Source organism: Quercus lobata, chromosome 1 (genome assembly GCF_001633185.2).
Source record: "Quercus lobata isolate SW786 chromosome 1, ValleyOak3.0 Primary Assembly, whole genome shotgun sequence".
Lineage (NCBI taxonomy): Eukaryota > Viridiplantae > Streptophyta > Magnoliopsida > Fagales > Fagaceae > Quercus > Quercus lobata.
The window spans coordinates 7,796,731-7,820,622 of NC_044904.1; the positions used below are offsets into that span (position 1 = coordinate 7,796,731).

The 23,892-nt window shown below is 32.3% G+C and overlaps 1 protein-coding gene across 1 annotated transcript; it reads right to left on the reverse strand.

Moving 5' to 3' along the window:
* Positions 1 to 8,270: 8,270 nt before the first annotated feature.
* On the reverse strand, positions 8,271 to 14,401 carry LOC115976911. The gene is made up of 9 exons (XM_031098458.1): positions 14,184 to 14,401; positions 13,885 to 14,004; positions 11,507 to 11,609; positions 11,302 to 11,361; positions 10,750 to 10,812; positions 10,420 to 10,620; positions 10,219 to 10,330; positions 9,880 to 10,094; positions 8,271 to 8,833 (listed from the first exon to the last, which is right to left on the reverse strand). The coding sequence occupies exons 2-9, from the start codon at positions 13,992 to 13,994 to the stop codon at positions 8,741 to 8,743; spliced, it is 957 nt and encodes a 318-aa protein (XP_030954318.1). The 5' UTR covers positions 13,995 to 14,004; positions 14,184 to 14,401; the 3' UTR covers positions 8,271 to 8,740.
* Positions 14,402 to 23,892: the final 9,491 nt, after the last annotated feature.

The window sequence follows — 23,892 nt, forward strand, 5'->3', positions numbered from 1 at the left end:
TACACTTACAAATCCTTCTAATCTATAGTATCTGAGATCCTTGCTCCTATTAGCGACTACTTGTACCAGCTAGCCCTTTCTCTTCATTAGTACTAATTCAGCAAATTGAGACGCCAATCACAAATCCAAGCTAATGGGTACTCTAAGGCCACTTTAAGGTTTAGGGTAGTCACTGTGATTTCCAAAACCAATCACTCAATCCATGGCTCACAATGGTAAATGGTAGTGTTGGATTTGATGATCTTCTCTCAATTGTATGGCAGTTTGGAAAGGGTAAAGGTGTAGAGGCTATGATGGCCACCCTAAAAGATACTCTATCTACTACTTTTTTTTTTTTGGATGAATCAGAATTCTCCTACATTTGTAATATGTGGTTTATAAGGAGAATTCAATTAGAAAGTGAGGAAAGAAAAGAAGAAAACTTATATATATCCAAGCATGTAATTAGAGTACCAAGCACTGTGACATATATGCCTCGGACCAAATTGGCGTTTGGACTTTCCTATCATACATAATCTCGGTCTCCAAAGGCTAATATATAACATCAAACACTTATGAAAATGCCAAAAGCTTGCTTGACTAAGCACATGTGATCTAAAGGTTAAAATGCTGTATGAAAATACTAAAATTCTTGTAGCTTAGTGACATTGTGTGGTTTCCCTTATTAGCAAAATTAGGGTTCTAATCCTCTTCTCTCCATTATTGTAACAATTAAAAAAAAAAAAAAAAAAACAATATGTGATATAAAGGGTAAAATTCTGTATCAATTGGATTAAAAGGATTTGAATCCGATACTTTAACAGATAGAACCATATTATTGAAGGATATTACCGATAAAGTATAAATGGCAATGGTAGTAAGGCTAATGGTTGTAAGTTTCCAGATAGAGAACTTCCCAGGCAACAGATATATATCAGTAGAGATAGAAGATGGATATTAAGTGTGAGATCCCCATATTGAATATTTAAATTGTAGGAAGAATTATATTAAATAAGTCATATAGTATATACTACACCTGGATAATTGACAAGACACTAGTAGAAAGAATGAAGAAAAAGAAATTAAACAGCAATTGATGTTGCAGCTTCATGAATCCATAAGTAATACCTATATATGCAATGCTAGCTCTTGAAGATGGTTCATATATATTGTTAAGAAGTAATAATGTGATCGCCAAAGGCCTGGCATGTGGAAAAGAAAGAAACACGTAGCCAAAGACAACTTGCCAACTTCAGTCTCTAAATCCCTTGAATTTATGAAGAGGAAAAAACCTACCAATTGAGTCGGCAAGTCATCCTTGGCTGCACAATTCTTTCTACACCCTACATGCGAGGCTAGCTGAAGATATTAAATCTTTATTAGGATCACAAACAGCATGCTTTTCGCCACAAGCATATATATATAGGACAATACTAGTAGATGTGTGTGTGTGAGAGAGAGGCCTGTGGTTGGAAAGAAAGAAAGCTCAGGAGCCATATATATAGTATGCAAAAAAAGGAAGAAGGTAATTATAAAGGGCTGAAATTATTTTATTTGCTTAATCACAACAATTTGATGCATTATCTTTAATCGAGGTGATGAGGACAGCCCCTACAATCTACATGGATCTATTTACGGCCCATATATGATAAGAATGGGGAAAGGAATAAGGTCAAGAGATAAGGTTTTCTGCTTCACCATGCCCACTCCCTTATTCCTTTTTCTGAATACAACTTACAAATATCTAAGATATCTAAAATCATTTTAAGGAAACCCCACTTGCATGGATAGGTAGGCAGGTCTAGAACATATTTCTATCGTAGAAAATTTAAGTTTCAATTGAGTGAACAGAAAGAGCTAATATTTTCATTATGGGTAAGGCTTGACTCCAGTAGTACTTTATAAAAAATTTTAGTTTCAATTGACTAGACAAGAAGAGCTAGTATTTTTATTATGGATAAAGTTTGGCTCCAATAGTGCTTTATGGCTTTAGTACACTAGAATGGACACAATTCGAACATATAACAAAATCAAACATGTGTCCAGTGCATTGGATGCAAATCATGTCATTTTCAATATGTACTGTATGTCTCTAAAAATTTAATACAGGAAGATAAGATTAGTTGCACCAAAACAACAAAAAAGATAAACAGTTAATAATTTTAACATTTACTAGACAGTCAAAGAAGTATTATTGATGGCAGATAACTGAGAGTCTGAGAGATGATTATTTCAACAACCAACCAAACTTCAAGTTGGGATATTGTTACTGCACTATATATGATTGTTGACAGTGCAGGAATAAGATTTCACGTGCACCTGTTTATGGTATTTTTATTATTCAGCTACTCCAGAGGCCCTCAATAAACAAATAATTAATGCAAGACATCATAAACAAATAGATTATCTGATAATTTACTAGCATAAAAAAGGTCTTTTTCAATATTCATTTTGCAGGAAAAGGAATATATGATTATTTTAAAAACCACCCCACTCCCACTCAAAAAAAAAAAAAAAAAAAAAAAAAAAATGAGGAAGAAGAAAAGAAAGGTGCAGCACTGTTTAGATGCAAATTATGGTAAAAATCTAGGGAGGAGACAAGAGAGGTGACTCAAAGATCAAGGCCTGCAAAGTACATGTTCATGTGCTGGCTCTTTTGCCTTTTTTAACACTCACTTCAATAACAAGTAGGATTCCTTTCTCTCTCTCTCTGGTGACAGCAGAAGTAGCAGAACAACAAAAAGTCTATGGACACATTATTTAACACAAACTTCCTCGCAACTTCTTTAAGTGTCAATTGATAATTGGAGTAATTGAAAACCAAGCAAGTTAGTACGAAGTGTGTGTTAAAGTTTGTGTCCTAGCTAGAAATACTCTTACAACAAGACCCATGTTCTCTTTACTCTGCAAATAAAAAAGAGTCCACTCTTCACTGTCTACACTGTCGCTCTCTCTCTCTCTCTCTCTCTCTTTCTATCTTCTTTATTATGTCACTCACGTACACGCATAAATGGAAAATTTATGGAGCACCGCACTGCACAGCAGAGAAAGTAGAAGACACCCCAGGAAATGGCCTTGATGGGTGCAAAATGCAAAGAGCAATACGTGGTCAAGTGGGTCAAGTGGGAGTAAGATTTGCACGACCTATTTGCCCCTTATCCTAAAAGTGGGGACTCACGAGGTGTCTGTGAATACAGGAGACCGACACCGAAAGCGAAAGCATACAAAGAATTAGATAAGGTTTGTTCTGGTGCCACAATTTGTGACATAATTTCTGTCACAATTTGTCTATGTAGTAAATTATGGTTGGTAGAGAAGTGTCCTTATATGGACCTACCATCACCCTTCCCTAACACAACTTACCACATAAATAAATTGTGGCAAAAGTTGTGACACCAGACTTTTTCATTAGATAAATGGTGGTATAACATTATCTGATGCTAGAATACACTAACGCCTGTTATCAAACTAATAGTTTAATTTTATCAGTTCCAATGTTGCAAATCTGTTTTCTGTATAACTCACCATGTGAACGTAGTAGTAATCTTATAATGGAAAATTTTACAAATGGTACTACATAAATCTTGTGGTAAAACCCCTTAAACACCATTTTGCACAAATGTGAATTTGAACTAAAATTGTGAGTTGAAAATCGTGTCTTCAACTCACAATTTCAGTTCAAATTCACTTGTACAAAGACGTGTGTACGAAGTGGTGTTTGTAATTAACATAACCCTAAATTTTATAAAGCAATGACTCAATTTCTAAATATAAATAAAAACTATTAAAAGCATTATGATTTTATTACCAAAAAAAAAAAAATTAACTAAGAATGAACATAATTAGTGCCAACCTAACTACCTTTTGGCTTTGTGTTTAAAAGTTGACATTAATTTGTAAGATTTATATAGTAAAATTTATAATATCCCTACTTCCCTAACATAATAGTTTAGAAATTTAATTACTTAAAGAGATGCTAAAACTATTACCAATTTTAATACAACATATACTAAGAAATTTATGTGACAATGGATGTATTTGGTATCACAGTAACAATAAAATAAATAAATAAATTTATCAATTACTTTTCTATTTTGTATTTAAAAGTTGACACATCAATTGTGAAAGTTTTTATACTAAAATTGATAATATTTTTAGCATTTAATTCGGTTACATAGGTTGGAGGTACGTGTAACAGTGTAAAACTTCTCATCCCATCCTTTCCTTCAAATTTATTTGAGAAGAAAAAATTATATATATACATACATACATTATGTACTCACACTTATATGGTCTATAAACTTTTTTTTAATATAATTTTTAAAATTAAAAAAAAAAAAACTTGAAATTTAAATATTTTGTAGGTGAGGTGATTATTACAAATTATTTAAAAAATATATCTAATAAAAGTTAGAAAATTATTAATTGATGTAATTATAGATATAAGTTACAAAATGTGTAACTTAAACCCATTCCTATAAGAAAAATTTATAAAATATACATATGTCATATTGTTTGAGAATTATTTCATTTAGCCTAGCTCCCATCTCATTTTTTAAATCAGTGACATGCATCACTATTCTTAAAGGGAAATATCTACTATTCATTTAACATTCTATCTTAGCAAAGGTTTGACTGCATTATTATTTTTATTATTTATTTATAACATATACATGTAAGACCGATGTAACATATTGTTTTTTAGAGGAGGGTTGTGTTTGGGAACAGATTATAAAGCTAGCTTATTTTACTATTTAGCTTATTTTTGTTATTATTTATGGATCTCATTGCATTTTTTGATACTATTCATGGGTTCTACTGTATTATTTCAACTAGCTTTTACCTTTATCTACAGTACTTTCAGCGAAAAGTTTTCAGTTTCAACTAAATAAATTGTAACATTTTTTGTTTAAAAATGAGACTCGGTAAAGAATCTCACTATTAAGAGTTGCTTAGAAGCCTTAGAATTTTTTTTTTTTTTTTTAATTACAGGAAAGCAAACATAAATTCATAATAGCGTGGACGTAAAAATGTCATTTTTCTCTTTGAAAAAAATTGAGCCTTTTTTAAATTTAGTCAATGCTGAAATTTTATGAGGGAAAGAAGAGAAAGCGTGATCAAATTGTGCTCATGAGCTGTCCAATCATTTTGAGGAGGTGCTAACTTGTTAAAATTAATAATCTGTAACAAACTAAACGCATTTAATTTTTGTTTGACTTTATGAAATTTAGCCATAACATAAATGTTTGATGCCTCACAATTTTCGTTATCTATATATATTGATTTAGTTTAAAGTTTAAACTCTGAAGAAAATCCCTAGAAAGCATCTTGTATTTACATTGTTTATTAGAATATCACTAATGATAGAATAGATATACGTACAAAAACAATTCTAATAAATATTCATTGATAATTACTATAATTTTTTTGAGGGAATAACTACTATAATTGATTCTAAAAAAAACTACCATAATTAATATTAAATTGCATATAAAATGAATTTAAAAATAAACTAAAATTAAAACGGAAAAGATCATATATATAAGAGGATTCTTTTCTTTAGACTAGATTTTTATGTGATTCAGAAATAATCATAAACCTTACGTTTAACAAGGAAAAAATTTGAGGATAATCTGATAAAAATATATCACCAACTTTATTTAAAATACCTATAAAATAGGATAATCTCCTATTAATCCATGTTTTCAAAACAAACTTATCCAAATATTTTTATAAAAAAAGAAAAAGAAAAAGAAAATTATGACACTAAACAAAAAAAAAAAAGAAAGTCTTATTTATACGTGTGATAAGGCTAATATGTGTGTATATATATATACACATAATTTTGTAGACACTAATAAATAATTTATAATAAAATGAAAAGTAAAATTTGGGCGAAAAGAAAAAGAAAGAAAGAACTCGATTTCAAACCAAAAGGATTAGGTCTGTTCTATTTCATGGATTTACTGTAGGATTGAAGGTAGTTCAGCTTAAATAATTGTAGATGAGATCACGTCTAGCTAAGATATTGAGATTTCAAACCAAAAGGACTAGGTCTGTTCTAACTATTTTGAGATTGCATTAAAATTTAAATAACTCGGTACGTGAAATTTCCTCGGCTCTAACTCTCAAGGAGACACAAAGGATTTTTGCTCAATTTCATGATTTCGTGAAATAAAATATAGTACGATATTAGGTGGACATCTTGGTCAATATATATCAATTAAGACAAATCTATTGGAACTCTCACTTAGGTGGGCAGAGGTATATATGGATCTATAATGCGTTTTCTGGTATCAGCAGCTATAATCAAGAATTTTTATGGAATATACCAATTTCATTGTTCCAATGTCAGGTACACACAAAATTTGACAACATTTTTGACACCTTCTAATAAAACTAGCTTGTATTGATTTTCATATAAACTTATAACTGATATAATTTGTTTATCTATTAGTAACAATCTACCACGACAACAGGTATCAAATTCTCTCATTTCATTGTTGTTTGCAGTGCTATCTCATCCTTTTTTCTTTTTCTTTTTTACTTAGGGTACGTTTGGTACACTGAATGAGAATTACGACAGGAATTGTAATCTTTATTACTAGGAATAAAATGTGTTGTAATGTAATAACTAAACCTATTCATTAGTTTGGTTGTGAGTTATAACATTAGATTGAAACTTAACATTTATTTTTGGAAATTTCTTACTCATACAATTATATTTCCTTAAAAATTGTTATTTTTAAATTTAAGAGAGATATGTGTTATTTTTTATGATTTTTTATTTTTATAATTGTTAGATGTATATAGAAAGTTTGTTTACTTGGAAATATATTAAGTTTTGAAATTATTGCACTTACTAAGGAATAGCTAATACAACCTTTTAAAAAGGAATAGTTATTCCTCATTTTGAAGAATAGCTATTCATAAGGAATGATTATTCATTGTAATAAAAACATAACCAAACTAAAGAATAACTAAACCATAGGAATAACTATTACATTACAACGTCTATTACAGTCTACCAAACATGCCCTTAGGGTTTGGAGCAAAGACAATAAGAAGGGAGACATTATTTGTCTAACTAAAGATTTAACACACAAATAACCTTTCTCTATATCTAACACGTGTAAAAAAAATTGATACTCACCCTAGCCACATAATTAATTTGTTATTTTTACAGTTGACATACCAAGGGGAACAGGCACTTGAAAAGAAGAAAAGAAAGAAAATAATTTGACAACTAGTATGAAATAAGTTAAAAATCAAGGTAATGGTTCACTTGAAAAGAAGAACATAATATGATAACCAGTGTGGAATAAGTTAAAAATTAAGGTTAATGCCTTGATGAATGTCAAGTGACAAATTTTTAAGGCATCTCGAAGCAGTTAATAAGTTACCTCAAGACTAACAGCCAGTTACATCGAGTAGTTATAGAAATATTGACACAAAAATACAGGCCAAATTTTTGCACCTCATCTCATTTCGAGCTACCTGCAAACATTAATAATAATAAAATGTAGAGAAATTGACTAAATATGCAAGGGATCCTTTCTTTCTTGTGATAGCATTTCCACTATATGATTTTTTGTAATGCGCTTGAATTGTATAAATATAAATTGTAAAGACGTTTTATTGTGCACTGAATATAGCTAACACTTTCCATGGACCATGAAAATGGTATGATATGAAACATGGCTACCACTTTTCCCTGCCATGTCCATGAGAATAGTATGTTATAAATTACCAATTATTAGAATATGGTGACTTTAACTATTAAAAAATTATTGTGATATTCCCTCTTAATAAATAGGACTCAATATCCCATCAAAAAAAAAAAAATAGGACTCAATATGTGAAATTTTTAACAAAGTAGGTAGAGTAAGGACAAAATTTAAACTCTATACCAACTTCTCTCGTACCATAATAAATTTATCTATTCTTCCAAAAGTTTTAACCATTAAAAATTTATTAATTTAATTATTTAACTATTATTCCAACAATATGAAAGCTAAGTGTTCAACTATAGTGGGATTTCCCTAAAATTTGAGACTGGGTATTGCCTATTTACCTTAGCACCTAGGTAGTATGATATATGGCATGAGTCCACGGAGTAAACTCAAAATTAAGCATTGTTGCAACAGTGTAACAACTCAAAATTGGGTATGGATGACAAAAGAATCATTAGCCAGTTTACTCATAGAAGGCTAATACATGTCAGTATTTGCGTAGTCCAACAAACAAATCTTTAATAAATAAAAAAATAAATAAAAATAAAAGTAAAAACATAGAAAATTCCGTGTGCTTATCATTTATTTCCATTATGAAGATTAAATTACAGGCCAGGCTTCAACTGGAAATATTGCCAAGTAACATTCACAAATCATTTTTTTTGTTTATATTATTCGTTGGCCTACCTGATAAAAGCTCATAAAATCTTTTAGAATGGAAACTATTACGTGGCCCTAGTGGCCAATGGGTCATTAATATTGTTCTATCCTATTCAAACTACGGATACTGAACCTACATCATAAACACATCACGCTGAACCCAAAAATAACCTCAATTCGTTTACAAAAATAACATGATTCTCCATTATTTCCAACATGATATAATGCTCTTGAGCAAGTGAACAAATATTACAAACTAACATCGCTGCTCGCTGCAACTGTATATCAAACAACTACTTTCACCAATGCCCCAAAATATAAGATCCAGCACCACAACAGATGGGTCTTATCTTTGCACGAACAACGAATCAAGAGTCTTGGGCTACCTCAAATCTTGTTGGAGTGTCAATGCCCATCATACAGCAAAGACCTGATATTAAGATTATAAGCAAGACGACACCCTGAAGCATTGAAGAATCGACAGTGTTAGAACTTCATAAAAGTAACTGTGTAAGATAAGAAGAACCAAATAGATCAGTAGAACCAAGAACATCACTAAATACACATAAGCAGTATTTAAATACTGTGTCAAGCCATAAAACCCGACTGTGCATAGTGCATATATTTTGTCCACAGACAGTCCTCAAGTCCGGAAAGAAGAAAAAGGATAGTTGTGGTAAGTTGACGATCAGCATAAATTTTAATAACTTTATTATGAATTGATCGGCTACAGGCGACCTCTAACAGGGAGACACTGCATCAGACCTTGGATGGAGGGATGTGGGTAAAGAAGTTAGTCTAGGAGAATAGGATTCAAAATACACTTGGAATATATGGTGAAACTAAAGGAGATTGTACAAAAAATGACTAGTAGGAGATTAAACATAGTGTGCCTTTGGAAGACTAAGTTGGTAGATGAGAAATCTAGAGAAATTGAACTAGATTGGGACATACATGAAAGAATATTGTTATGGGCATCACAATTGACCCACCCTCCCAATCTAGGAAGAGCAAAAATAACATTAACAAAAGTAGTAAAAACGTAAAAGGAGACAATAAAAAGTACGATTTTGGATTCGATAGAATGGCAGAAAATAATTCACATGGCTACACACACATATATATATTTAACAGATTATAAGTAGCACATATAGTCAGAATAATGACAACTATTTTTAATCTCATTTGCCTGAGAAATGCCAAGGTGCAATAGGGATTGGAAGATTCCCATCCAGTTGAAATTAAAGCTTAGTTGAGTTGTGTTAACGGATTGGAAGATGCAGCAGCAGGAAGCAACTAACAAGCCCATGGTTCACTGCCTACCAACAGTTCCTACTGAAGCTGTTCTTGCCATGTGGGGTTAAGTTAAAAACAAGTGATTTTAACAATATTAGTGCAAGAAAAATGAATTTTCTCAAGCAATTTAATATAAAATAATATAGGCAAGTTGCCTCTGAAATAGCTCTATAGGGGTGTCATGGTAAAAATGGACTAGTCAGCAACTTACAACTAGAATTCCCTCCAGAAGTGATGATTTAAACTGGCAAACTCCATCACAGGTAGAATTTCCTGATTTATTTCCCAATGCACCTTCAGCAAGAAACCTTCCAATTTCCCGATAAGAAGGATATTGAATTGAGCTAAAGGGATCTGAAACATAGAGAGCTGCATATTTTGCCCCAGACTGCTCCACAGATCTGATAAGCTCAGTAAGAATCACACCTGCAGATTTGATCATTATAGTCAAAAATGACTCTGCCAGACTAACTTGACTTATGACATAGATCAAACAGTTCAAATTAGTATATCTTCTGACAATAGTCAAAACAGTTTTAATTTAACATACTTTCGGATTGTGGTTGGTCAAGTTCTTTCAAGTTACCAGACCCTCCATGGCAGACCACAACCAAATCTGCTTGCCCATTTTGCCTCTTTCCAATTCTTGAAACCAGATAATCCTGTTCATGTGATGGGTAATAAAGCGTCATACCATTGTCATAGACCCCAAAATGTCATAATGTCACATAAAAACCTCAAGTTAGATTACATGTACTGAGTGCAGGTCTGCAATTTTTTGAAAATTTCCATCCTTTACAGAGCATGATTCCAGGAAAGCAACATTACTGATATCCAAATCATGCCCACATGTTTCTGTAAACCCTGAAACCAACAAATTTTCCATTGTCTCCTCCTCTGATGCAGCAACATACGGGAATGCCATGGAAAAATTGGATCCTGTGAAAGACACCTGTTCAAGCACATGGAATGCAAACTATCAAATCAGAAACTTGGAGGATTTATTCAATATATTGGAATCCTGAGTTATAAATTTCTTATAAACATAACAGTAAAATGCAGTTGGGAAAACTCAACTTACCTTGAGCAAGTCTACAAGAGCTTGGTCTGCATGTTTATTAGCTGAAATATCCAAAGATTGCAGCTGCAGCGAGAAAAGGGAATATCATTAAATCACCTCTATAACTTCTTTCAAAGAGTTGAGCTTTATCAGCATAAAGCATTACGTGGGTTAGCCCTATGACTGGTTCTTGGAAAATACAAGGGAAAAAAACCTTTAAGATGTTCTCGCAATGTCCAGGAAGGAAGCCAATTTTAGAAGTTAAGGAATGAAATTGACAGAATTAAATGTATATGATCACAACTATCCCCCATTGTTTGAGGACCAAAAGCATAATTTGGCCATTATAAGTATATAAGATCTAGGATATACAACATGGTGAGACACCTAATATTCAACTTTAATTACAAGAGTCATGAAAAATTCACTAAGTGGGTGTATGTTATTCTTATAAAGGAAACAAAGTTGAAATGAATGTCAAATGGAAATGGGAATCTCAGTGGCAGATTATATGGTGAATTTTTCTTTAATAAGTTAACATGATAAATTTAAGACAATATAAAGATTTCTTACCTCTCTACCAACAAAGACAAGTGCCACATCCACAGTGTTCTGAAATTTCTTCCCTGAGCACTATGATAATTGAACAATAAAAGACATAAGAAAATATTCAAATGTAAGGAAATCAAGGGCACCATAAAGGAAGAATCTACTTCTCTTTTAAAATTTGAAGAAATGGGACACTATTATAAACCAAACTGATACTCTATCAAATTACCAGTAAGTTTGACCAGCCACCTTCAGTCAGAACAGACCTTGCTAGATCCTTTGAAGAGATGGTCCGATAATTTACTGCATCCTTAACTACATTACTTGAGAACCTAAGATTAACCACGAGAAACATAATATCAGATCCTCAGTCATGGTAGCAGTAAAACAGAAAACAAAGAAGATGGGTAAAGAGCAGCTAATTATGCTCAAAGCAATAACAAATTTAACAATGTCCTGAAAAATGAAACATATAACCATTGTTCTGACTAATATAAAAAATAATGATACCAACAAAACACATGGCACACGCGAAAGAGGGCATTCTTTTAGCTGTTTCAGGAAGTTTGACAATGAAAAAATTCTAATTAAAAAATAACTACAATAAAAAATATCTCCTTCAAATGCTCAAATCCCAAAGTGCGATTTATTTTGGGGAGGTGTGTTGTGGGGGGAGGAATACAGAATACTTGTAGGACAAGGATCTCCACCAACTTACTACGTGGCGACTTGCTACGTGGTGGGTTGGAGGAAATTTCCTCCAAATTGGTTTGAAGGTAAACTTTTTCCATACTTGAATGCTAGGGATTGTCCCCATTAGTATTACTAAACTTGCTTTATTTATCCAAACAAATACATGACCATAATTAAAACAACCAAATATTTCTGAGGCCATAAAGGATACTCATGATATTATGGTACTAGGTGTAACATTATGAAACAATGCTATAACATATTTTGGACATTTTTTAAAAAGAGGATCCTGCTTTTAAATATTGGAAGTGATCAACCTTCTTTGATCTTAGTTCTCAATTAACAGGAACGGAAAATGTAAATTGTTACATAAAATACTAGACTATGGTCATTTTACCCTTCTTCTGATTAGCTAATGAATAAGTCAAGTACATCTCGTATTAAATATAATAAATTCCAAGACTTGCTAAAATATCAATGGGTCCATGCATAACAAGGGCACTTTAGAAACATTCTTTACAAACCATCAAAGGTGTGAAGTTGAGTTTTGTAGATTACCCTATCAACACTTTCCAATTACTTGACGATGATTGGATTGGTATACCCCCTGAGGTTTCTCTCCTTTAGTAAACCCTATCTGCCGCTTGACAAATTCTAGTAACTTGTGGATACTTAATCCCCTGCTTCCCCTCCAAGCTAATTTGTTATTCTACAGCTCTCAAACAAAAAAAGCCCTAGCCTTGAATTTAGCCAAAAGTGAAAGTTTTTGTAATCTTATAAATAAATAAGAAAAGGACTATTTGACTACTTTGGGGCATATTTGAAAGAATGCTGTTATAGGCATCACAAAGCAGAAGAAATGAAATTAAAGGCATTATCTGCCAGTGTCAACCATAAAACACATTTGTACACAACCAATTACTTGTCTCTTCGATGTCCATAGCCATTATCATTGTGATTTTCCGTTTTATTTGAGGCGTCCGAAGTGCAAAACTTTTGAAAATTGTTTCTCCTTCTGATTAATGGGGGGTTTAGGAAGAAAGCTACAGGAAATATGTTGACTCGTAAAGTCTTGCTTACATGTGGGGATAGATCCAGCTTGTTTTTCGAGTTTACAGGCCTTGGTCACAATGGAACTTGGGGGAGAATCCTCACACATCTAGATGATGCAGTTTTCTACTAACTATCTAAAGTCACTTAACATCATGTGTGGACAACAAACCACAGGAAGAAACCCAGGGAAGACAGAAAATAATGCACCAATTTCTCCCTTCGAAAATGAAAAAGATCATGATAATAAGCTGAGTATCCTATCCTACCTACAATTACTTTTACAAATGCGATTTCTAACAAAATGGCAATATTATCTTCACCCAGAAATTAATTGGAGAATGCATCTACAGAGATATTATAATCCCATTTTGTTCAGTAACTATATAGATTCATTGCATTCCTGATCATGTAAGGAACTTATTCACTAAGGGTATATAGCTGATAAATTCCACCCATTCTAGTAAGAGGAAGAAGAACTCCATAAAAGCGAGAGCTCAGCTCACCAGAGTTCATTACAAATTGTCCCAAAAACTTAAGCTATTAAGAAATGGTGAACTTGACCATTTAACCATAATTCTAACACTCACACTCACGGGCCTAGGCTGCCCCGACCCAACACGCAAGATTTTTATATACTAATTATCTCAAAAGAGCTTAAGCTGTTAGGAAAGAACAAATTTAATCATTTAACTATAATTCTAACAGATTGGCAACTACACACGAGCGTAATCATTTGATCGAGATTAAAGTAATTCTAAGATGCTTAAAAGAGATTAAATGTGCAAACAACATGTATGATCCCTAATCTAAAGATTGGTTCGAATCTAAAGCTTTTTATTGAAGCTCAGAAAGAGTGCATACTGATCATCATGAGGCGACCATAGAAAAGCCGGCGCGGTGTTGCCATGAACCTCAGCCACTAACAAAATCAAACCACAAACCAAGCCTGCCACCACACAATCTGCTTTCATCTTCGTCCTACTGCACCACCAAAAAAAAAAAAAAAAACTCATTCGATTAACATTAAGGATCGCTATTGTTTTGAATTCATTCAAATAAAATGAATTGCAAAAAAAATGGAAAATTCACTGAATCTTAGATCGGAATTGTAAATATAAAAGCGTAGAAATGATAGATAGATAGATGGATAGATCGATTACCAGAGAAGAAGCAGAGCCCCGAGATTGATTGGCTTTTTGAGATTTTAGGGTTAGGGATTTGTAAATATAACTTTGATTCGAATCGATTGAAATTTTTTTATCTCAATTCTTTCTCAAATAAACGAACAGAGTGACATAACAGGGAAGGACACACAAAAATTGATCGACTTTGATAAACAGACAAAGCAGCATTTTGCAACCGAGCCCACATACTTCTTTGTTCTTCCTTTTTCTTCTTTACTGTATTACGAATTTAGCCCCTCCATTTATTTTATTTGTTTTTTTGGGCCAAAATTGCAAAAATACTCCTTGGACTTTAGGTCAATTGCAAACCGATGTTCTATGTTCTTGTTTTTATTTTTGTTATTGACCTTTGAGCTATTATAAATGATCAAATTATTGACCCTTTAATCTTAATTCCCTCAATTTTTAGGGGAAAAAAAAGGTCAGTACATACTAATGTGTAGTCATGTGTATATGCACGAGTACAATTAAAAATAATTACAATCATACGGTTCAAATTATACATGATATTAGTTTACATTTTTTTTAAACTATACATTTTTTAAATATATAATGTTTTCTCACATATACATATATATATATAATTTAGAATTTAATTGATTTTAGAATCTTTGGTTTTTGCACCCAATAATTCATTTACCACAAAAATTAAAAACTTAGATGGACACATGGTGGAAAATTGGACTTTAATTGAAATCCAATTTAGAATTTATTCGGATTCAGACTCTTATATTTTTACGCTTAATAATTCACTTTGCACAAAATTAAAAATTAAATGAGACACATGACGTAAAATTAAGAATCCAATTTATAATTTTTAATTGGATTTTCTTTGAACTTTGGCTATTAATATATATAGAGAAATAGATAGATGACCCTTTACTATAGAATATTCATTTTAGAAAAAATTTTAATTTAAATTAAATTCAAAATTATTATAAAATAGATAAAACTATTTATTTAATATTAAAATGGATGTGTCAATTTTGTCATTTCTAATCACTCAAGGGCCAAAAACACAAAATTGAAAGTACAAGAGTGTTTTTTATAAGCCATCTAAATTTCAGTTTCAGGCTGTCTTTTTTGTATTTAACCTTATTTTTTTGGTTAAATACAAAAAGGTTTTCTTGTATTACTATATATCTATAATTTAGCTTACAGAGGAAAATCTATGATGAGTGATGACTATGGATGAGTAACTCAATACTCGAGCAATTCTCTCAAATGATTCATTCCCTTTTTTTTTTCTTTTCACTCAAACTTTGGTTGAATCAAATGATACATCCCTAGTGAGACAACACTAAAATTATTGCGTGCTTGGTTTTAACTTTTTTTTTTTCTAAATCTTATTTAGCTTATTTGCTTATTTTGTATTAAAAAGAATTTACTTTTTGCTTATTTATAACTTCTTCTTTTTTTAAGTTACAACCCATTTTAAACAAATATACAAATCAAAAAATTTTAAATTGTTGGAGTCAAAATGCAAAAATAGTTGGCCATCTTGAGCCCAACACAGCAAAATGTTTATTCTTTTGCTGGCTTCTTTAGACCGCGGCCCACAGACAGTTTGTGAGTCCACTTGTTTGAAGATCTCCCTGGACTGGTCTTTGTTAGCACAATAGCACTGCCCATCTCCAGGCCAGCCCATATGCATTTCTCTAGTAGACTAGATTCTTGAGAAATTTCATCTGAAAACCATGCAAGGTCACAGTATGAGAAGATATCTCACAGTCATGGTCCTGGTGGTGCTGCCGTGGTATTATACATTGTCGTCAATTATGTAGTGTATGGTCGATGAATCCACATCAAAAACCTTTCTTTTTTTTTTAATTCTGCAAAGAAAAAATGAGAAAATATCTCATGAGACAGTCTTATGAGACCTCTCTCATAAGAGACTCAAGAGAAAGATATCTTATGAGACCGTCTAATAAAATAGTTTTTCCTTGCCAAACACTCACTATTGTATCTTTCAATTTTTCTTCGTGTGCCATATAGAATTGCTTCTTCTAGATTGAATTCCATTGCCAAATATTTCCAATTTATGCATTACATTGACATCCTAATAAGGTTATTGCAAGTGGACCAAGTCTTTGGCCAACTACCAATCTCTTTGTTTCTTTTCTTCCTTCAATTTTACCTTTCTGGGTAAAAAGGAAGCTTCCTCCTGATCGATATGCCACAACCACACAAGCAAGGCCGTGCTATATAGTACATAGTTGTGACTTGGCAGAAAATGACAGTGCAAGGAGCGGTGTCTGTGATTCCCATTATGGAGAAGAAAACACATTAGTGAATTGACGTTCAAGATCGGTGGTTGGCAAATTGGCTACAGCTGTTCGATAAACTATCATTTTAAGTATATCAATTCATATTAATTGAAGCGAGGGATGGATTTCTTCATGTCGGTGTTAAGGATTGGAATATCAATTCATATCTTCGTGTCAAATGTTAAGCCGTTTGGTAACTAAGTTTGAGTAAGGTATTTTGGGTGGTTTTGATATTTGTGTGGATGAAAAAGTGTGTTGAAATGTGTGTAAATGTGTTTAAAATGTTAAATAATGAGTTAGAACTCACAAAACAAACGAGAGTTACAATGGTTTTTTTTTTTTTTTGGTATTTCTATTTCAATTTCAATTTCAATTGTAATTGTATCTTGTCATTGAGGATCAAGTTGATATGAAATTGATAAAATTGCTCTGGAAAGAATTTTGGTTGAGCGAGATTCACCTTGTCATATGAGTTTTTGAGCGAGTTCATCAGAATTCAAAAAATCAATTACTCAAAATGTTTCGTCTAAAAAAAACTCACCCAAATCTCAATTGAGCGAGATTGTTTTGGAAAATCAGTATTTATATTTTCCCTGTTATTTCCACGGCCAATCAAGCCTCAATTTGTGACACCTATATAAATGAAAAATAACACCCTAAAATCAAAAGAAGAAGCAAAGGATATTGATCCCCTTAGACAAAAAACCATTTTAGTCTTCCTACCTTCACCCTCTCCGAATTGACATTTTTGAGAGGAGATTTCACCCAAACACCTTTGATCATCCCTGATTGTATTAAATTAGTGCTGGAAACCACAGATGCAATCACAAATCTTCAAGTAGCCTTGCCTTGGAATAACTGAGAGATCGAATTTGCGATTAACAATAGACTTGCATCATTGGATTACTTTGAAGAGAACCGGCTAGTGCAACCTTGTTGCAAGCAAAAGCGAGGAGCTCATATACAAATATGATTACTTATATTAGAGGTTCTGTAAGTTGTTTTGTATCACGACTATCTTCTTAGTGGATTTGGTGTTTTGTTTGCGGCTTTGGAGTGTTTTTACTGTTTTGTGGTGTGATTGCTAATTTATTGTTGTGTTCTTATTTAAGTTGTGGTGTGATTGCTAATTAACTATTTGTGCCATAAATTGAAAATCAATAAAATTGATAGTAAGTAGTACTAAGGGTCTAAATGTGAACATAAGTGTTATTATAGTCAAGATCATGGTATCGAGTTATGGGATTTTCATCCCAATTTTGGGGGACCACAATTTAACACTTACAATCACTTTTAAAACATGTTTGCAGAGCATGATGTTGAATACCATAAAATATTTGAATGTGTCTATCTTATCATCAATTAGTTTCAAGGTGAAGTGAAATAGCTCATTAAACACCAAAGAGCTAACTTTTCACGGAACCCCTCAATAGCCTTCGTTTTGAGTCTCTTTGTAATGATATCAATGTTGGAGCACCTTCTTGAGTCTTTTGTGTCATCTCCTATGATGCATATCATTCATCATAGGAGTGGGTGTACATTACTGCATCGTCTCCTTTTAGTATTTGTTTGTGTGTGTGTGTTTTTTTTATGTGGCGCTTAGTATAAGGTAATGTTTTAAGATTCTCAAGAATGTTTAAAAATTCTCATGTTTGGTTGTAAATCACACTAGAGAATCAAATGACAGGAGAATTTGGATTCCCCCTTTCAGCAAAAATGTGGATTCCCTTTAAAACAAGTGGGTATCTAGATTCTCAAGCTTAAAGGAAATTGTACTTTTTATAAATTAACAATTTTAACCATTTTCCCTTATCATTTAAGCAATTGAGATAAATTATAAAACAAATCATTAATATCTTTTCATTTTTCTTTATCTCTTTCCGCCAAAACAACATTATCTCTTCCTGCCAAAACAACATAAACATGATAGACAACTTTATTGATATATTCATCTTTTCTTCTTTTAGACTATAGTTTTAATGAATTTGTCATAATTTATAGTTTATATTTTGTTTCTCATTATTTATTTAGAGGAAATTTTTTTTTTTAAAGACTTATATTGGATTTACAAATCTAAAGATAGAATGAGAAAAATAAATAATTCAGTTAGGATTTTTAGGAATAAACCAAAAATTATAACTTCACATTCCTAGGAATCTTATTAGATTCTCAATTAAACCAAACATAGAAATAGTTACATTCCTAAGTATCCAAATTGTAAGGCATCACATTTCCAGAAATCTGGATGCTAGCTCTGTTTGTTTCACTAGAAAACCTTCTATAAAGATAGTTTTCCATGTTTTTCAGTGTTTAGTAACATAAAAAAAAAAAAAAAAAAAAAAAAAAAAATTAGTCAACGGAAAATTATCTTTAGTCAACGGAAAATTCTTATAAAAATAAGGCTTATTTTCTTTAAGTTGTTTTCTAAAAAAAAAACATTTTGAAAATAATCTCTCTCTCACGTGGCACATAACTCTTATAAATATTATCTTCTTCTGACTTAAGAAACAATATTTTCTTTCGCTCATTCAACCTTTCTCACAATAAAATCTCTCATTTCTTCTCTTCCCTTTGTTTTTGTTGTTTTTTTTTTTCTCTTCTCACACCGTCACTATCACCCCCTATGACCTCTTCTCTTCCCACAAATTTCTCTCTCTATCTGCCTCTGTTCTCTTTTTTTCTCCCTATTTCTTCTCCCCTCTATAACACTGTTCTTAAATAAGTTTTTTTTTTTTTTTTCCCTCCTCATAGATCCATCAACAGTTCTATAAATTTTTTTGGTATTTATCAAACTATTTGTACTGGATTAGTTTGCCGGTAAAACTATTTGGCATATGTGGCATTTTGAACTATTTAAAATGGAACTTATGGGTATAATGATTATTTTGCTCTTGATTTGTGCCACTATAGTACACTTCCAGTGTACTTGGTTTTTTTTTTTCTAATAAAATTTCTTACGTTACTTATCAAAAATACTATTCATATACATGAACAAGATGAGTATTTGAAATCATGAAAATTGGACAGCTAATTTTGATTGTATTCGTTGTCAAAATTTTAGTTTGAAAATCAAATTCATTCTTGGTTTATTTATTTGTTTATATTGATTACATTAGGTGGGTTTACACAATACACATATTATACATGTTTTAAATTATACAAGAAATGTTTTAAAACTTGTGGATACCAAACACCAGAAAACGTTCTCTAGCCTATTTTCAAGGTTGTTACCAAATACCGGAAAATGAGATAGTTTTCTAGAAAATGCTCTCTAGAAAATAAACTATTTTTCAGAAAATGTTATTGCTGAAACAAACAGAGCGTAGGAGTAATGTGGACTCTCTCATACCAAACACCACCTTACTATAAAAATTTGTTATAAATATTAGGCACAATTCAACCCATTTCTTAACAGTTTTGCCCATTGTCAAAGAGCTACATTTCTTAACCTCATACCTTTTGGTGGTCTTTATAAAGGGGGCAATGGCTCATTTATGTAGTGATTGAATAAATTTATTAACGTGTGGTGTTATAGATAGAGATCGAACAACACACAAAGATACATTGCTCTCTCTCTCTCTCTCTCTCTCTCTCTCTCTCATCGTTTTCATTAAAATAACATTTAGGTTGTGAATATTGTGTGTTTTGTTTTTGTAACAAACACCACCATTCGAGCCTTCATCTTTTAGAGACACTTTTTTTTTTTTTAAACTCAAATTTAAAAAAAAAAATTAAAAAATCTTTCATAAAGTGTGTCATGTGACACAATGTTTGACCTTGTACATTGATATGTTTGACCAGGGACGGACCCACGAGGGACCAAGGGGGCCTAGGCCCCCAACCCTAAGAAAAAAAGGAAAAAAAAATTGGGCCCCTCCCCTAACCCAAAGAAAAAAATAAATTTAATGGTTATATTTTTTTTTATTTCTAGAGTCATGCCTCACTCTTTCAAAAACTTAGACTCCCTCCCTTCTAATTAGCCTCCAACTAGCAGCTACCCAACTCAAAAACTTAACAAAAAAATTTTTTTTCTTTTAAAAAAAAAAAATCTCAGTCAGCCTAGTACTAGAGTACAAGCATTAGGTTATCTAAATGGTAAATGTAGGGACAAGGGCCCAAAATAGTATATTGGACCTTGAGCCTTGTCTGAGGACATTGATAGGTCCGAGGAGAAGCAAATAGTTGTTAAACGTTCTCAATTAAAGTCTCAAAGATGGGGAATAAATGAGAGGTTGTCCGAGGAGGAACTCTTCCTCAGATATGATAAATATAGTTCACAATGTGCACTCTGTCAATTAGCGTAATCTTCCAAAAAACTCCAATGATAGAGATATGCCTCTCAAACATACGAGAAGGAAGGAAGTCTAAAAATATCTAAGGAAAAACTACCACCACCGCATTAAATGCACTGCAACTACTTTTCTGGCCGCATTTATGTAGAGAAGACTTCTGAACAGCGTTACCTTGGCTACCACAACTAACAGAAAACCAGAGAGTGTGTCTGATGGAACAGGTACTCAAGTAAGGGTTCGGATGATTAACAGGTGGAGGGTGAAGATATTCCAAAAGATGATATATAAGGTGAAAGACTCTTCATGGAGAAGGGGGATCGAAGAAAAGAGAAAGAGAGCACTATAGCAATCTAAATTGTCTTTGTATTTAACTGTGATCAGTATACATAATTGTGGCCTTCTTGGACTAAAAGTCTATTGATATTAATACATCTTATTTGTGCCTGATTGTCATTTAATTTCATATTAGCCGTTATTCAATTCATTAGGGCCTAGTTCTTTGACCTACTCTCTACAAATTTATTATATTGTGCTCATTGGGCTGAGATCACATATACTTTGGGTTTGGGCCACAAATCGGGACTCTACAGTAAATATTTAGTATTTAGAACACCAAGCGTGCACTTGGATTGGGCGTTTTGCCCAATCCGCAATCCGCGCATTCAGCGTTTTTTTAGTAGGTCCCATGGGTACTATTCACGTACCACTAAACTCAGCAAAACACAGATTTCTAGATAAATTTGGGTTCCACAGCACTATTCACACTTTTAAAAATTATTTTACTACAGTATTTTCAGCAATAAGTTTTTAGCAAATAAGCAGTATCCAAACATACCCCAAATACCAAAAACACTACTGTATGAGACATTTCAAATGTTATATTAAAATAGCAAAAGTAAGTTTTGGTTTGTGAAAATATATATATATATATTTTTTTTTTGCAATAGTTGATGCTCTTAAGAAACAATATTATTTTGTGTTTTTTCTTTTTTTTTGTTCATAAATAATTGCATCTTAATGTATTAAGAAACAATGATTTTGTGTATTGATCTTGGTTGATAGTTTGTTAGTATTATATGGATACCTGTGCTCGCCAAGAATGAAGCCTATAGGGCAGACCTCATTTGGACTCACAACTTATTTATGAAGTGGGTTTAAGATTTCCTACTTTGGGTTATTCACAGAGACCCAGCTTAAGTGTCTCTCCCTCTCAACTGTTTTACTCTCTCTATCCTACAATTATACTAACTCAATATTTTCCCTTTTTCTCTATCAGTTCTCTTGTACCTCTTTCAACAACCTTCTTCCTCCCCAACTTTTCTTATTTATAGCCTTATAATTAGTGGAGAGCTATGATTACTCTCGTGGCTAGTGGTATAGGAGGTCCAATGTTATTACTGCTAAGTGGGTGTTTAGTTAGGAGTAGGGTGTGGTGAAAGTGGCATTGAAACTGGTTCCTTACTTCAGGAGATATTCCCAGCAGCGTTAATTCCCAAGGCAATACTGGGCATCTATGAGTCCGCCTTCCTTCTGGGTCGGGCCAGAGTTGACCGGCAGGGAATTACACTTGCAGCTCGTGTCATGATGGTATCATTGCGGTCTTTGAGTTTTAGAAGGGTATCAAGGTTAATCAGGGCTAATGCTGTGAGCCTAATAGAACACGCAAGTGTACTCAAGATCCTGAGGTCCAAAGTTCAATGCCCAACAAGATTAAAGCCTCGTATACATGGCGCCAATACATTGGATCATACAAATGTAGGAGCCCTGGGGGGAACCGTGCCCCGTACAATACCTATTTGGATTTTTTTTCTTCTTACACTTCGGTCCCAGCTCAAAATTCTAGATCTGCCCCTGTGTTTGACCTAGTGCATTTGTAAAGTTTTTACTTGCTAGCATGCACATTTTTAAAGTTGAGTTGAGTAAGTTCTGTAGACTTTAAGGTTTGTCCATAGAGGGCTATCGATTATGCTGCTTAATTTGTGTCCGCAAGTGCAAGTACGAGTTAAAATATGCATACTGAGTCACTGACTATGACTTAGTGTCGTGTGGCTGAACGATATTTCTTTCTCTTTGCATTCTTCTTTATGTATTTTTCAAGTTTTATTATCTTGACGTACAAATGGAAAGCATTGAAATACACAGATTCCTGAAGTTATGTACAACAATATAGATGGGATGTAAAAAGATAGCGGACAAACTGTTAAAAGTGTTACTGTTAATCACCAAATATATTCCTTCACATAGACAGGTTACTAAATACTACTACTAATTAATATCGATCGGCATGCTTCATCAGATAGCATCTAGTTCAAGTTTAAATTATTAGATAAATTTCTGCACTTTGCAGTAATACGAAATATCTATCAATTTTAAATGGTTAATTTATAAAATACTCATGGTGAAGTTGACAATTGGTAAACTTTAGTAATTACCAGCGAAGCACAAGAAGTTCCCTATCATCTAATTATGAAGGTGCACTGGTCCGGACCCCACCCATGGATCCATTGAAATCTACTAGAGTAGTATGACCCCACCCGACGTTGCTTCTGGAACAAAATCTAGGTTAAAGTTTTTAAAAATGAATTAAAATTCTGCCAAAAAAAAAAAAAAGCATTTTTAAATGAACAAAAAAAATTAAATACGTATTAATATATTACAAATTTAAAAGAAAATTTCAACACTAAAGGCAGAACTGTTTTTTTTAAGAGCAATAAAGGCAGAACTATATGTATTAAATTGTTTCTTTTTAATATATCCCAATTCAATAACATACATGTTATAGTATCATTTTTAAAGATACGGAAAAATATATTTTTGGTTTTAAATATTCTAAATAAAATTTAAATTAATCATTTTTTATTTTTTTAAATTTAAAATAATATCTTTGGTCATTGCATCAACATCCGTTAAATGTTTCTAACAGACCAACAATGTGGTCAAACTAAAATCTAACACATTATTGCTCACAAGTTAGGGACTAAAAGTAATTACTTTAAATTTTAAGAACTAAAAGCAATTACTTTGTTTTTCAAAAAAAAAAAAAAGCAATTACGTTAAATTTCAAGAACTAAAATCACTAATAGGTGCTAAAGTTTAGAGATTAAAAATATATTTTGTAGGGGTATT